Raw genomic sequence first — 15372 nt, 5'->3', positions numbered from 1 at the left:
ACTTGAGACTCCTATTAGTGCTGTGATCTGAGAAAGGCTGCTGTCGCGGTATTGAATGTCACGGCTGTAGCTTCCATATGCGTCATATCCTATGACATGGATTCTGTCCTCGCTGTCGTGACTGATAACTGTCACTCCAACGCCTCCATTGTGAGTCATGTTACAATAAACAGGGAATGGATCCTCGCCAAGAACACCGTCAGGATCAATAAGGTAGTCACCACTGACGTCAATTAAGTTTGCTTTCACTCTGGCGCAGTTTTCTGGGTACTTGACATAGACGGTGACACTTGTTTGAATGGATTTGCGCGCAGTAGTCGCATTACAAGTGTAGGTACCACCATGGGTGAAGTTAGCAAATGAAACAATCAAGTTACTGGAGGAATCAATACTCGCACCAGGAGGTAATGACATAGCTCCATCATAGATCCAAGACACCGTTGGCGTCAGATCGCTCGAAACAGAACATGGCAGAAGAAGAGCTTCATACGCCCTCACTGTCACATTCGACGGGGGTTTGATAATGAACTTGAGAGCTGAATAAACGTTAAGATGAGCTGAGGACGTGTTTGTACCCCAGATGTTTGCTACAGTACACGCATATGAGCCACTGTCTTGTTTAGTGACGTTTTTCAAGGTCAAATTTCCTTCTTGGACGATACTTCTTTGGGAAGGAAGAGCTCCTTGAGACCTGCTCCATGCAACTAGGTGCGGAGGGGGAATACTGAAAATTGCACATCTCATGGAGATGTCTTTTCCTTCCTCAGTCTCAATAAAATCAGGAAACACTTGTACAGAGGGAGGTGCTATAATTTGCAAAAGAAAAGAGACATGTACGTTTACTAAAAAAGAGAGAAAACGGAGGAAGAAAAAGTGAAACGATATTACGGACATCATTCGGTTGCCTTAAGCTGGCTCTTAGGTCCCTTCACAAAAGTCCAGGAGCAAGAGCTAGAGTCTTCCTCGTTTCACCCAAAGAGAAGACCAGGAGCAAATGGTAGGTCTCGAATATAATATATGTAACAAAAATGATTTTTATGGACACAGGCGAATCTATTGATGTAATTTACCTTCGGTGCAGTTTCGTCCAAAGAGTCCATTTCTACAAACACAGCGATGACCTTTGCTGGTGAATCCTGTTTGACATCGACGGATAGCAGGACAGGGATTACTAGAACAAGGGTTCTGTTAGGCAGAGAAATATTTCAATTGTATAAGTGTACAATTCAACCAAAAATATGTTATTGTCCTTTATTTGTTGTTTATGTTAAGTAACATGGCATCTAGTGGTATTCTGTGGTATTTTGAGACAGCGCATAACATACGCAGGTATGACACTTCAAAGCATGACATCTCGTAACATGGAATGGGTTACCTGACATGACGTTACATGAAGTGACATCGTGTGAGGTCATTCTAAGTGCACAGCCCCTGATTCTATGACATCATTTGCAAGAAAGCTGTGATAGGATGGGTGCGAGATACATACCCTAAACACTGCGGGGGTGCAAGATATCCAAATGCTGTGATATGATTTGTGTGAGATACATGCCCTAATGCGGAAATCTGTTTGGTGCGAGATACATACCCTTATGCAGCAATCTTATTGGTGCGAGATACATACCCAAATGCGGCGATCTGATTGGTGCGAGCAACATACCACTCTACACGCTAACATAGAGTTATTATTATTTTCTTTCTAAATAACTCAAAAGTGACATGACGTAATATGACGTGATATGACACCTTGTCACACAACACGTCACCAAATGTCACGACGTGACATGAATGACCTGAAATGGAATGGTAGGACTTGGTTTTAAGATGACTCGACGGAACATTTCAAGGTAGCGTGTACTTTACTATGCAATATATTTGTAGAACACGTAATGCTGGCGAATGAACTATTTATAATGACAGAGTAAAAAATACCATCGTACCCGGAATGATTTATAAACAGCTCCCTCTTCGAATTTGACATCCAAGGGATGAATTTTGTCTGTAGAATCGCTCAGTTCACACAAATACCTTCCGTCGAGATCCTGTGGCTGTCTCAAGTTGTACGAGACGCAGTCAGCATCCATAAAACAGTTCACTTCACAGGCGCTGGGCAATTCTATTTCTAGCCTTCTGAACACGTGACTCTTTAAGAAGAAGTTGTGGACCGAAGGATTCATTTTCACCAGTCGACAATCCTCTGGGAATGAAATAAAAGAGTTCCGTGCGCCGAGCCTAACTAGTGAGTCACGTAAAGTAGAACAAAAAAAGAAAGATGCCATGGTGTTCAAATTTACACCTAAGCTCTGGTCCGCCAAAGATCTCTCTTTGCTCTGATTTAACGAAACCTTCGAGTATTTCTCAAAGACATGGGAAATTAATATTTCAACAAATTCCAAAAACTCATTTCGCGGGAGGACGAGCTTTATATCTACGACAACAACAATTTTAGGGTTTCAGTGCAGTTTTAATGACTGATTGTTGGTTGAGAAAGAATTCTTAAAACGGATTGTGTTTAAGTAAACTCGTGTCACCTAAAATGAACGCAGAAATATGATGCGACGAAATTAAATGGCTATGATGTAAGGTTGACATGAAAAAAGCAACAACAACGAAAAAAGCCAAACTTGAATTAGTTAACAATTAGCATAAGCATACAGCGTCCACGCAAAATTATTTGTTTAATAATGTATTTTTAAAATTGCTTGAAATTTCTAACAAGCATCTGAGGTCTCAAAAAGTTTGTCCGTGGAAACACTGTGAAAAATTTCCATCTGCTCAGAATGTATTCAGAGATCACTTTTATATGCTGATAAACTTCTATTTAGCTTTTTCCCTTCATTCGTTTGCCTTTTTCTATGACAACATTTTGGCAAATAGGTGTAAATTATTCTAGGATTAAACACTTTGTAAAATTCTTCAATCAGATTTGCGTGCATGTTCTCAAGGCTGTAAGTGACGTCTTTTCACTATATTGTGCTAGCATTTAATGGTGATTTTCTAAAATGACACACTGTTTCAAAACTTTGAAAATGAAGATCAAACACGTTAAGTTAAGTTAAGTTAATGATAAACGACATGTACAGTTAGGTGCATTAATATTTCCACATGGCATAAAACTCTCATGCTCACCTTTGTTCGACGCCAAGCAACTTTTCCACAAAGTTGCAAGTAGAAACAGAACTTGAAACGTTTCCATAATCTTGCAAAGTTTTTTTGACGCACTCTTGCAAAGAAAGTGCAAAAAAAAAAAACAATCGTTTCTTTAGTGACTCGTGCTTGAGTGCTTTGTCGGCTGTTACAGAAGTAAATAATTAAGCTTACCACCTGTTACCAATATATATGTATAACTTTTGGAAGTGTGTCAAGTTTCAAAAGCATGGTCAATATTTTGAAATTGTTGTTTGTCAATAAGACCCGCTTCTTTAAAGCTTTTAGCTTAAATTATTGACGTTTTATCAAGCGAAGCTTAGTACTCAGTTGGTGAGCAGGTGTCCTACCGACTCAAAATTTCGTTCGTATGATATTGACTATGATATTGAAACTAATGTTTCTGTTTGTATTAGTAATGTAAAGGTCCTCATTTTTAAGACGAAAAGTAAACCTTCACTTTTTTAACACCAAAACATAAACTCCGCTTGGTTAACTGTTCGCGTAATGTTTGATTTCCAAGGAAAATAATTGAAAAAAAGACAAATTACACACAGTTTGAAAACAAGTTGTTTATGCGACCTGAAATGAGAGTAGTGGAAAGAAGAAAACAGAAAATTAACTTACTACAAAGGTAAACAAATATACCAATATACCAGTATGAAAACAATAGGTCCATTGTGAGTTTGAAAACCCTCGCTTTCATCACGATGACCTTTCTCATGTAATGGAGTCATATTTGGAAAAAAACGCAAAATTTATGTTAATATTAGTCCAGTCTTAGTTTCACAGAGGAAGAATTGTGCAACTCAGAAAATGTCCATTTACACCAAATTGCATGAAATTTTTTCAAGAAAGGATTGAGTTTCATGCGTTTCGGAAGAAATTAACGGTGAAAAAAGCATAGCTCGGGGAGTTGATCCTTGGACAACAAAGAAACAAACTCATCTAGTTGTTGAGGGGGTCTCGAGTCGACGCGATCTTCTTCTTCTCTTGATTTCGAGTCTGACATTACGCTGAGCGCCGACAAGTGTTTATAAAAGATCTGACATCAAACTACACACAATCTTTTTCCAGAACTATCTAAGTAAGCATACTAAGTTAATAATTCAAGGGGTCCTCCGATCGAGAAAAAAAAATATCTCCAATAATTGAAAGAATCAGGTAGTGTCATTTTGAGGCATTTCTTTTTTTCTTGGCAATCTGCGGCTTGAGGTCTACTCTAACAAGAATTTAAGTTTCTTGACCAATGAGAAGTTTGTGCGTGTTTAGAATATGGTTCATAGCTCGTTAAATTTAAAAATTAAATCGTGGAATACAACGAAGAAAAAAAATGTTTTTGTTAAATATGCAAATAGACGAGTGGTATTTCTTTCTCCATGACAACCTCTTCCAAACAAAACTTGTAAATTTTATTGTAATTGCCTTCTCACACATGCCTTGTGGATATGGCTCCAAGAAAATCAAAGACAGAAATTAAACCACCATTCCTGGTTAAGGGACAAGCTAAATTATTGCAAAAGTTCACAAAAATGTTTCTTGTTTTCCATTCCTTAAGGTTTCAAACTTGCGGCGAGTCAACTTCATCCAAATCTTTCGCCCACGTATGTAAAGATCAAAACCGGTTTCACAGTTAAAGAAAATTTCATTTAATGAAATAACTTCAAGTTCATCAGTAGCATTCCAGTTTTCCTAGGGTGTGATATCCTTCCTCATTAGCACCACCAGTGTCATCGAATCTCAGCTGAATAACAGGAAGGTCAGATTTGATTGTCAAAAAGCCACTGTCCTCCCGCCAAACAAAATCATTTTTATCACAATTACAGGGCTTGTCTGTTCGGGCGCAGGAGTTAGTCACTCCGCATGCGCATCCCTGAGAAGCTCCGCCTAAATACCTCATGGTCTGACCATTACGTGAAACCCACCAACTCATATAGCCCAGCCTTAATGCAGCACCATAGCATTCATATTTGATAAATTGATGGCAGTTTCCTGACACGTTTATCAGTCTTTTGATCTGTGAGAGGTTGCTGTAGCGGTAGTGAATGTCACGGCTGTAGTTCCCACGCGCGTCGTATCCTGTGACATGGATTCTTTCCTCACTGTCGTGACTGATAACTGTCACTCCAACGCCTCCTTGGTCACTCATGTTACAATAAACAAGAAATGGATCCTCGCCAAGAACACCGTCAGGATCAATGATATAATAGCCACTTACTTCACTGATGTCCGTCTTCACTCTGGCGCAGGTGTCGGGATACTTGACATAAACGGTGACTCTTGCTCGAATGACTCTGACTGCATTATACGCAGTGCAAGTGTAAACACCAACATGATTGAAATTCGCAGATGTAAGAGTTAAATTATTTGACGAATCAACACTTGCACCACTAGGCAAGGACCAGGTCTTGCCATAGGTCCAAAACATTCTTGGAGTTAGAAAGCTTGAAGCAGAACACGGCAGTACAAGAACCTCATAAGCCTTCACTATCACTAACGGAGGAGGTTTGATGGTGAACTTGAGGGGAGCGTGGACTCTCAGCTGAACTGAGGATGAGTCTGTGCCCCAGGTATTTGTTGCAGTACACACATACGACCCACTGTCTTGTTTAGTGACGTATCTCAGGAATAAATAATCTTTATATAGAAAATGGGAAGGAAGACTTCCTTGAGAGCGGCTCCATGTGACCAAGTGTGGGGGAGGAAAACTGACAATTTTACATCTCGCGTAAGTGGTTTTTCCTTCTTCAGTATCGATAACATCGGGAAACACTTGCACGTATGGAGGTGCTACAGTTTCCAAAAGACAAGAAAAAACACGTTTATTTTGAAAAAACTAGAGAAGGGAGGAGAAAAAAATCGGAAACGACTTATGGATGTCATTCGGTTGCCAAGCGTGGCCTTAGGTTCTTTTAGGTGCAAGAGTCTTCCTCTTTTCGCTCGAGAAAAAGACAAAAATGGAATCGTATGGTAATTGAATTGAACTTCGATATCTGTATTGGACGAATCATTTTTAGACACAGTCAGTGCAACATACCTTCAGTGCAGTCTCTTCCAAAGTGTCCATTTATGCAAACACAGCGATAACCTTTGCGGGTGAATCCTGTTTGGCATCGCTGGATCGCAGAACAGGGATTACTAGAGCAAGGGTTCTGTGAGGCAGAGAAAGTTGATGTTGGTATAAATGGTGAGTCCGTCATAGTGGCCTCGTCCGATCCTTTTGGTTTATTCTTATTAGCTATGGCATCTAATTGCTTGCTGTGGTATGGTTAAGTTAACAAGGTGTGGCATAATTATAACATGATCAACCGACGTGGAAAGGGATGAAAAAACAGGACGTGGCTGACGCATCATGGTATGATATTCTATGTTGTGACACCCATGAAAAAGCATGGTATGACAAAAAAAAAAGGAATGGAATGACAAAACATGGCTTAACCGACATGAAATGACTTGACATAGTACGACGAGGCATGGCATGTGGTACCAACACTTGACATGACTTAGCTCTGCATTACTTGAAATGGGTAGCATGATATTGCCTGAAATGGGTTCGGAAGGAAATGACATGATATGACATGGGCTGACATGACGTGGCTTGATGTGACGTATATATATGGCATGACAGCATGACATAACATCACATGTCATCACATCACATCACAGGTCATGACATCCCATTACATGACTGACCTGAAACGGGATAGGATGAAACGACATTACGCGTCATGGGACAGTATGAATTAATATATGATATCACTGAAACAGTCGCAATACTGGCTTCTGACGAAACTTATAATGATTGAATTAAGGTTACCATGAATGATTGATAGACAGCTCCCTTTTCGTATTTGACATCAAAGGGATGAATTTCGTTTGTAGAATTGTTCAGTTCACATAGATGCCCTCCATCTGGATCCTGTGGCTGTCTCAGGTTGTAAGAGACACAGTCTGCCGCCATATAACAACTCACTTCACAGGCGCTAGCTGATATTATCTCCTGCCTCCTGATCACGTGATTCTCTAAGAAAAAGTCGTGGATCAAATGATCCATTTGCACCTGTCGACACTCCTCTAAGAATGAGAAAAAAAAATCACCGCACCGTTCCCGCGCCAAGCAAAGCTAATAAATTATAGGAAAAGTAGAACGAAAGATGAAGTTTGAAAGATGTAGATTGACTTCACAGCTCTGGACCCTCATGAATCTCTTTTCGCTCAGACTCAGACGGAAATCCTAAGGATCTAACAGGCTTACATAAAAAAGAGGACTTTCCCAAATTCAAGAGAATTATTTCGCGGGAAGGAGAGTTATTTTTTACGGCAACAATGAATTCAGGCGCTAGAAGCATACGCTTTAAACAACGCATGGCCAGTTGAGATAAAATCCTTCATGTGAAACTGAAGATCTTTCAATGAACTTACGTTACCTAAAATTTAAACAGAAACACGCGTCGAGGCAATTATACAGTCCTGATTCATTTAAATCATCCCAGAAGTAACCATTATGTAAAATCTTGCAATCGGGTTTGCGTGCATGTTTGTCACAGCAGTAAGTGACATCTTTTCCACTCGTACTTAATGGTGGGTTTCTAGGACAACATATCGTTTCTACAAAATGATAAAAGACTATCAGGTTATTCACAGGTGTCGAGTATGGCCACTTGTTCTCAATTCTGTGCCTAAATAACACCTAAATGCTCACCTTCATTCAACGCCGAGCAATTTTTACCCAAGATTGCAATAAGGAAGAGAACTTGAAACGTTTCCATAATCTTGCATAGACTTGTTTTTCATACCGTTTCGAACACAAAGTATAAAATCCTCACTTTGTCTGAGTTTTTTCTCCGCCGTCGCAGCAGTAAATAACCAGATGTCCAAACAACTCAATATTTGGTTGTATGACATTGAATTTTCCCTATAAACCAGAAAATTATGTTATTTCCGTTTCATTCATGTAAGACATCGAATTGTTGGAGGGGCAAAGTAAACCCTTTCTTGCCAGCAGTATTGAAAAAGGTTCACGTAGTAATTGCCTATCTCCGAAAATAGAAAATAAGACCAATTTGCACCAACTGAAAAACAAGTTGTATTTACGGCTTGAAACGGAATTCGTTTGTCGAAACATGAGCTAATTAGACATAATTACTTGAATACACAAATAGACCACGATAGTTCCACTCACGCACAATCGTTTACAATCAGTGGATTCGTGCCCAGCTGAGATCATTCGTAATCAGCCAGTTGACTCGCTCCATACCGAAACTAATAATCTATGTTTTGCCTGTTAAATATGTTTGAAGTAAGGTCGATTTCTTATCACCGCTAATGAACTTGCACGATACACTAATTAGCTAAATGTTTGGAAAGACAATAAACTGTTTTATTAGAAATGTCACACTTACCTTCTGCTAGGCAATAATTTAGTTGGTCATGTTAGGAGGTCTTAAGGAGATCACTGGTATACGGAATAGAAATCTTACTCTCTTGACTAACTTGTCGTACACAATAATCAACGTGTGTTCAGCTAGGTTTTGGTCGTTACTAAATGTTAGGACAGGTACGAATCGATCACCCTTTGATAACGTAAACCTTTCTTGTGTAAAGCAGTTATATTTGGAAGAGAGTGAAATTTCATTTTCATAATCAAGGCTTTATATAATTGAACTTTCGCTTCACAGCACATGAATTGTGCCGCCAGGAAATTGCCTACTCATCAATTCACGTTATTAATTTTCTTCCCGTTTGGAGTACAGTGCGATCTTCAACATGTTCAAAAGACCACATTTTCATATTGTAATGAGCATCTTTTAGTTAGGCGACTGTCTTTTGGTTTTGACACGGAATATACCCAATCACACAACACACCTTCGTCCGGAAAAAAAAAAGATTTAGGGAGGCTGAATACAGTTTTTCCTTTTTGCTCAAATGATTTCCACACCTGTGTTGACCAAAGGTAAGAGAATACAAACATTTTAAATTATCTTGCCAAAGGGTTGAAGTTGCAGTGGTGGACGTGGTATGGCAATCGTCATTGTTATGCTGGCGTTATGGGGAAATCCAATTAAACAGTTTTTGGGGACAGTTTCGAAAAAGTCCTCGAACAGGATTTTAATTTTAGGGGTAAGGCATCACTATTGACTGAATTTCAAACAATTTAATCCAGCCGTTTTCACATTACGATGCCGCAAAGTTTTTTTTGTCTATTTATCAGTTGCAAAATTATACTGCTAAGGGAAAAAACTCTAACTCTACCGAATGATTTACATTTGTTTTTCGTGTGTCAAATGTGTTCTAAGCTATTGTGCTGAATTTGAAACCAGTTCCTCGTATCAATGAGGAACTACAGCTTATGAAATTACGAGTATTATTTACCATAATATTTCTTAAAGGTTAATCCGAGGTTAAGTCTGTTGGAAAAGGTTCCGTAAAATTTTTTACGTAAAATAAAACATATTTACATCAATTCAGAATGATCAATTTTTTTCGATATTGATGTGAAGTAAGTCGGATGAAGATGCCCTTTACGAATCTCCTGTGCTCTCCAAACTTCCCACCTGCTTCAAATCTCGATAAACGTACTTGCACTCGCTGCCGCAAGAGCCAAATTTAAATTTGAATCCTTGGCAACAAGACTTTGGCATCGTTTTCACTTCATAATGAGAGAAGATTTTTACTCTTATCGGACTGGCTTGGCCCTATCTTGGATTTCTAGTATAAAAGTTTTTATCTTCTTGTATCGAAAACGGACTGATGCCTGCAGAATTTATTACAGCGTTAGGCTTCATTGTTACCAATGTGCACTTGAAGCGAAACTGAAAATTGTCTTGGCGCCACATAGTAACCTCGAGTTGCCTTTTATTTGGCTTGAATCACCGCGAAGGATAACCTTTTTATAATCATGCGGGTGTTTAAGCGTTTTCACGAAAACAGCAGTCACGCTGGCTCAGATCCTTTCCCTAAGACTCTTGCTCGTAAAGAACCGGTTTGACCACAGAGTACCCACAAAATTGTCAGATTGGCTTGTACTTCGATTGAAATTTAGAGAAAATATAAATATTTTATTTACCGGCTAAGGGTCGGTTCGTATGGTGAAAAACTGTGACCTTGGTCTTGAAAATTAAAACTGCGCTCGCTCTTTCACTACGAACGAATTGTTTGAGAAAATTCAGATATTAAAAAAATGAAAGTTCCATCGATAACTTCAACTTTAACCAATGCAAATACCTCACGTTTTAACTTTCTAGGTACTTTCCGTGAACGATTAAAATTAATTGCAGACGGTTTTTAGGCCGCTTGTCAACCAAGGTAATTACACTATTGCTTATACAAATTCATTCTGAAACCAATATTTTGAGAGAGAGAAAAGAGAGGATTAATAAGTTATTCATCGGCTTGAGGTAGTGACCGACGTCTTTGCTCAAAAATACTGCCCAGTCGGAGAACGAGATATATTTATGAAAAATGGCAAGAAAGTAGACATGTACTCGGCGACTCACGAAAGCGTTACCGTTGCCCGTGGGTAGAGATAGGAAAATACAGACCGGGTAAAGAACCACTCAGATCGCAGGATTCGTTACCGTGCACCTTGAAAAAAAAAATAAATGGAAATATCGGAAAGCTCCTTATCATGCCTCGAGATAAATTTTGACGAATATTCAACATCAAAATAAATGTTATTTCTCCTAGTATGTTTCTACATTGCCATTTCCGTGGCTAAAGCTTCTCGATATTTCCAACCATATCCTCCAAATTCAAATTTTCAATCAATCACACCCTTTGTGTGGGCTTCTTGTGGTGAGCAGGTAATTTTAGTGTTAACAACTGAGTTGAAAACGTTAATTGGCCACCGGAAAGAGTAAAAAAGCTGACGTTTCGAGCGTTAGCCCTTCGTCAGAGCGATTGGTGTGGCGATTCCTGTGATGATTTGGGCGAAACGCAAATCAGTAAATTTGGAGCTTCCCACTGTTTTCTCGTCCTCTCTATGACTAATTTTTTTCAATTTTTTTTGTCGGCAGAAATACTATCCCGGCCTCTCCCAAAGCAACTCATTTGCTAGTGAAGACTGGCGAGCGCGTTTGTACAAAAGGTGCAATTCCAGTCCTCTTTGGGATGGTTTAACAGGCTCTCGCGTGTTAGCCCTGCAGTGCACGATCATATCACTTTGGTGTCATTCCGGCAGAAGTATAGCACAGCAGTTTACCCAGAGTATAAAAGAGTTCTTCATAGCTATCTCCCGTATCACCAAAGTTCAGCTGAATGACTGGAAGGTGACTCCTGTTAGTAAGAAGACCACTGTCCTTCCGCCAAACATAGTCATTCTTTGCACAGTTACAATGCCGTTCTGGAGCGTCACAGGAGTTTGTCAGTCCGCATGCGCACCCTTTCCCGTGAGGAACTCCTCCCCAGTACTTCATTTTTTCACGCTCTCGTGACAACCAGTATGCATCATTTATTGTAGCTCCGTGGCATTCGACTCTAATGAATTGCTCACACTTCTCTGAAGCTTGTGTCAAAGCCGCTAATTGAGAGAGGCTGGTACCAATGTAGTGTACGTTACGTGTATAGTGCTCTGGTAACTCAAATCCTTTTACGTGGGTTTTTTCCTCGCTGTCGTGACTGACAACTGCCACTCCAACACCTCCTTTGTCAGTCATGTTACAATAAACTGAAAAAGGATCCTCGCCAAGTTCGCCGTCAGGATCAATGACGTAGTTACCACTGACGTCACTGATGTTTGCCCTCACTTTGGTGCAGGTTTCAGGGTACTTGACACGAACAACGACATTGCCTTGTAGGTAGCTCACCTTATCAATGGCATTGCAACTGTAATTTCCTTCATGACTGAAATTGGCCGATAAAACAATCAGTTTGTCGAAGGAGTCAAAAATCACGCCTTGAGGAAACGATGATGTTCCATTGAACATCCACGAAACGTTGACTGCCAAGTCACTTGAGATGGAACAAAACAGCTTCCATATCTGACCGTTGTACAAAAGTACAGAGGATGGTAGTCTGCTGATAAACTTAAGACCCGAATACACCTCAAGCCGTGCAGTTGATGAATTGCTTCCCATAATGCTTGTGGCCGTACACACATAGGAACCGCTGTCGTTTTTGCTGACGTTTAAAATGGTAAGCGCCACTGCGTCAATTACGCTTCGCGAATCTAACAAACTTCCTTGGAGCCTGTCCCACGTGACTTTAGCGCCAAACTGTCCAGTGACGTTACATATGAATGTCACGTTCCTTCCCTCCTTAGTGACTTTCGTCTGAGGTGTAATTGTCACAGAAGGAAGAAGGCCTGAAAAAGGTCACATATACTTTGTATTATTGCTTCGTATACGCAAACCTATATTGATCAAAGCATTTACATTTTCCTTTAAGTTCTGTACGCCAGCTATAAGCTTTTTGGGAAAGAATTCCCCTAAAACCCGGTTCAAAAGTCGACTTGCATCCGTTAAAAGTTGCCTAAACCACAAAATGTTTTTGAAAAAATTGTTATGTCTTTTTTTATGTGCGCCTTCCACGGAAATCTACGAAGAGAAAACTTGCTTGCATAACTTTAGCTAAAGGATACAAAAATAAAGAAATTCCAATAAATAATAAGAAAGATGATAAATTTTGAGTACTGCAAAGAATTAGGGCAAGATGATTAGTCTTCTCATCACGAGCGAGGGAAAAAAACATTACTGAGTTCCCATGGGGAATCGTACTCTAACTAGACGCATGACGCAGTCGACATTGTTAATCCTGGTAGTGTGCATGACACATATCGCATATGTACCTGATACTGGCTCATCTCATCATAGAGAGAGTTTCTGTAGCTCAGTGCACGTGGTAGCGCATCGGAGTGTAGAATCCTAATGTCTGAGGTTCATTACTCATGGTAACTCAGTGTTTGTCCTACGTTTGTGACAAGACGACAAAAAAAATTTTTCCCTTATCCCGAAATAGAGACAAGAGTACCTCGCATACAGCGATATCCTTGTTCTGTGAACCCGTTTTGACAAACTGTATCATCAGGACAGGGACGGCTTTGGCAAGCGTTCTGCAATGACATATGGAGGAAAAAATCACCTTCGATATAAAAAATATAGGTGCATCTCTTTTGTGTTTGTTTTGTTGTAGTCTTCTCAAGAGAGGCTCGATTGAAAAGTCGTTTGGCAAGTGAAGAGCACGTACTCAAGGACCAAAGCAGTATATCAGACTGCTTTTCAAATTAGTCTATGTCGTAATATTGCATAGCTAGGCTCCGTTTCCGGTTAGCGGTCATCATGTTATTAGTACCCAGGCTACCGCGAGAGGTTTCCTCAATAAAATTCTGTTAGTCTTTAGCTAAGGTATCACGGAAGGAACAAAAGTCATATTTTTTCAATTTCCTGAAAATTTCATTTATGGAAAAGAAAACAAAGATCTCCTAATTTCTGAAATTTCAATTTTACGTTATGTTTTATGTCAGGAGATACAAAGCAAAGATTAATTTAAGAGTAGAACGGAAGGCGTGAGATTGACGACATTCCATGTCAACTTCTTGTCGTCAACTAATCAACGATTACAAAACCATTATTGATCTACAATGACGCACTGAAGGGTTTTGAACAGTTAGAAATCGCTAATTCGTTATCACTTTGGTTCTTTCCAAGAGCTAGAGACGGAATTGTTCTTGTAATTCTAGTGTCGTTATCAAGTTGTTACCATGTCCAAAAGCGACAAAAGTCTATTTTGCTGTTCCGGAAAAAGGAAAATTTCTTCGCAGTTTGCATCGGAACGGAAATATTGTTGACTGACAGCGTTGTGGCGGCTTCAGTTCTTAACTTTGAAGAGTTTATTTTCCTCCGACATTCAGTCATTTTCCGCGAGCTTTGGAAATAATACCAGAAATGAAATGAACCCCAAGGACGTGTATGGGATTTTTCCATTTTTTCTTAGTTTATGAGACAAAGCGTCTGCATTTAAAATCTTGCTCAAAAGCGTAATTTTGAAGTTAGAAAAACTATTTTTCGGCGTATTCTGGTTGTGTCACAATGAAATTTACCCGATCCCCCTGAGGTTCTGTAATATTCTAATGATCTCTCTCTCATCGGCTGTCAATTCTGTTAGCGACGACTAATCCCCGTCCGTTTTCCCTGTAATAAAAACGGGGAGTTTAACTGTACTGCTCACCTCAAATGACTGGTAGACAAATCCTGCGCGATGCTCGAGATCATTGGGGTGCATCACGTGATCCGAATTGCTCAGCTCGCACTCATGATTTCCGTCCACAAGAGGACCAAGGTTGAAGGACATGCAATTTGCTTCTTTAAAGCACTGTGTCAGGCAAATGCTGTCTATTTTCACAGTGATGTTTTTGAGCAGGTGACCAAGAAGGACTACATCATTTTTAGGATATTTATGCCTTAACACGCGGCAATCTGTAAACAAGTTATTAATTTTCGGTCTCTATTTTCAAAACTTTCTTAATTATGCTTATAACTGCGATGCTATTTCTCAGAGTTGTTAAACGATTTGAAATAACGTATTCATTCTTCACGAGTTTATCATTTCTCGGTTGGACTCATATAGGTTTCTGTTCTATCTTCCTCTCCATAAATCCAATATGAAAATATTAGAAATTCGGCAAATCTTGAATGAAGAGTGTGTTTCACTAGTGGATAAAAGTGTTTCACAAACATCTGTTTGTAATAAAAAATTAATGACTTTACATAGGTGTAGATGAAAATGAAAAAAATTTATGAAATGTTACTTATATCAAACGAAAAGTAGCAAAATTAACTTCAAAATCGCATTATAAATTTATGGATATTTTTCGCGCTGAAAGTAGAATTGTGTTTGCAAGTGGAGACATTTCACAAAACAAACTTACTTTGTTCAGTTTGATTTCGAAAATTAAGAAAATCTTAACTTCGGGGTAATTTAAAATCGATGAAACTTTCGAAAAATCAAAATGACTTTTGAGTTTCTTACCTTCTCCTTCTGAGATTTTCAGCAAAGAAAGTATCAAGAAGAGCGAAACACTGCGAAGGATTGAAGAGAAAGGCATCTTTAAGTTCAAACGCTGCTGTATTGACAGGTGAGGAAGTCTTGCCCAAGAAATTGAACTGATTACAAAATACATAATTTATTAATTTAATCGTGCATGCTGTTTTTATATTTCACAGTTAAATGTTTTCCTAGGCAACGGGTTCAAGTTGCTTTTGAGCCGAGGTTTAATTAATCTCTTCACTC

The 15372-nt window shown here is 39.2% G+C and overlaps 3 protein-coding genes across 3 annotated transcripts in view; all 3 read right to left on the bottom strand.

Annotated features, from left to right (window-relative positions):
• LOC113680474 (uncharacterized) overlaps positions 1-3287 on the bottom strand; it is a 3890-nt gene extending 603 nt beyond the window's left edge. The window contains exons 1-4 of the mRNA XM_027197503.2: positions 3130-3287; positions 1941-2197; positions 1071-1185; positions 1-806 (exon numbers count right to left, since the gene is read on the bottom strand). The exon at positions 1-806 is cut by the window's left edge and continues 603 nt beyond it. Of these exons, the coding sequence (XP_027053304.2) occupies positions 1-806; positions 1071-1185; positions 1941-2197; positions 3130-3196 (1245 nt within the window). The 5' untranslated portion in view covers positions 3197-3287. The remainder of the gene's footprint in view (positions 807-1070; positions 1186-1940; positions 2198-3129) is intronic.
• A 1499-nt stretch (positions 3288-4786) lies between these two features.
• LOC113680539 (uncharacterized) lies at positions 4787-7454 on the bottom strand. Its single transcript, XM_027197574.2, has 3 exons — positions 6965-7454; positions 6185-6299; positions 4787-5937 (listed from the first exon to the last, which is right to left on the bottom strand). The coding sequence occupies exons 1-3, from the start codon at positions 7199-7201 to the stop codon at positions 4820-4822; spliced, it is 1470 nt and encodes a 489-aa protein (XP_027053375.2). The 5' UTR covers positions 7202-7454; the 3' UTR covers positions 4787-4819.
• Positions 7455-9397: 1943 nt separating this feature from the next.
• On the bottom strand, positions 9398-15262 carry LOC113680555 (titin). The gene is made up of 4 exons (XM_089180003.1): positions 15112-15262; positions 14311-14558; positions 13114-13195; positions 9398-12448 (listed from the first exon to the last, which is right to left on the bottom strand). Exons 1-4 carry the CDS (start codon positions 15260-15262, stop codon positions 11304-11306), a joined length of 1626 nt encoding a protein of 541 aa, XP_089036129.1. The 3' UTR covers positions 9398-11303.
• Positions 15263-15372: the final 110 nt, after the last annotated feature.

Source organism: Pocillopora damicornis, chromosome 8 (assembly GCF_964200805.1).
Source record: "Pocillopora damicornis chromosome 8, jaPocDami1.2, whole genome shotgun sequence".
NCBI classification, from domain to species: domain Eukaryota; kingdom Metazoa; phylum Cnidaria; class Anthozoa; order Scleractinia; family Pocilloporidae; genus Pocillopora; species Pocillopora damicornis.
This window is presented reverse-complemented; position numbering and strand designations above follow the sequence as displayed.

Coding starts and splice junctions, on each gene's coding strand:
- LOC113680539 (XM_027197574.2), bottom strand. CDS start 7,201: ATGGATCATTTGATCCACGACTTTTTCTTAGAGAATCACGTGATCAGG. Junction 6,300..6,964: donor CTGTCTATCAATCATTCATG/GTAACCTTAATT, acceptor TCTGCCTCACAG/AACCCTTGCTCTAGTAATCC. Junction 5,938..6,184: donor TGGAAGAGACTGCACTGAAG/GTATGTTGCACT, acceptor TGGAAACTGTAG/CACCTCCATACGTGCAAGTG.
- LOC113680555 (XM_089180003.1), bottom strand. CDS start 15,262: ATGTATTTTGTAATCAGTTCAATTTCTTGGGCAAGACTTCCTCACCTG. Junction 14,559..15,111: donor GAAAATCTCAGAAGGAGAAG/GTAAGAAACTCA, acceptor ACTTGTTTACAG/ATTGCCGCGTGTTAAGGCAT. Junction 12,449..13,113: donor AGGATATCGCTGTATGCGAG/GTACTCTTGTCT, acceptor GACCTTTTTCAG/GCCTTCTTCCTTCTGTGACA.